General features: G+C 59.0%; 1 protein-coding gene across 1 annotated transcript in view; it reads right to left on the reverse strand.

Moving 5' to 3' along the window:
• ETH_00041885 (uncharacterized protein) overlaps positions 1-13 on the reverse strand; it is a gene marked incomplete at both ends in the record, with an annotated part of 405 nt that extends 392 nt beyond the window's left edge. The window contains one exon of the mRNA XM_013375323.1: positions 1-13. Coding sequence (XP_013230777.1) covers positions 1-13 — 13 coding nt within the window.
• Positions 14-329: the final 316 nt, after the last annotated feature.

A 329-nucleotide genomic window follows, 5' to 3' on the forward strand; every position in this document is an offset into this window, starting at 1 on the left:
GGAACTTCTCCATTGGATTTGCAAACTCTTGGGTGGATAATGAACATGACTTCCAAGGCCCTCATCCCTGGGGCCTTCGCCCAGACCGCCACTTCCACTTTGCGCGGTTTCCGCTGGCCCTGTGCCAGCCCCACAAGTAAACCCTAAACCCTAAACCCTAAACCCTAAACCCTGGGCCTGGGCTGCGGCGGCCGCCTTGCGGGCGTCGCCGCGCGCGCGCCGCACAGGCTAGTGCCCCAGCTGCAAAAGAACCGCGGACCAACTCGCTCTTTAGGGTTTAGGGTTTAGGGTTTAGGGTTTAGGGTTTAGGGTTTGGGGTTTGGGGTTTG

This window comes from Eimeria tenella, genomic scaffold (genome assembly GCF_000499545.2).
Source record: "Eimeria tenella Houghton genomic scaffold, Eth_scaff2699, whole genome shotgun sequence".
NCBI lineage: Eukaryota > Apicomplexa > Conoidasida > Eucoccidiorida > Eimeriidae > Eimeria > Eimeria tenella.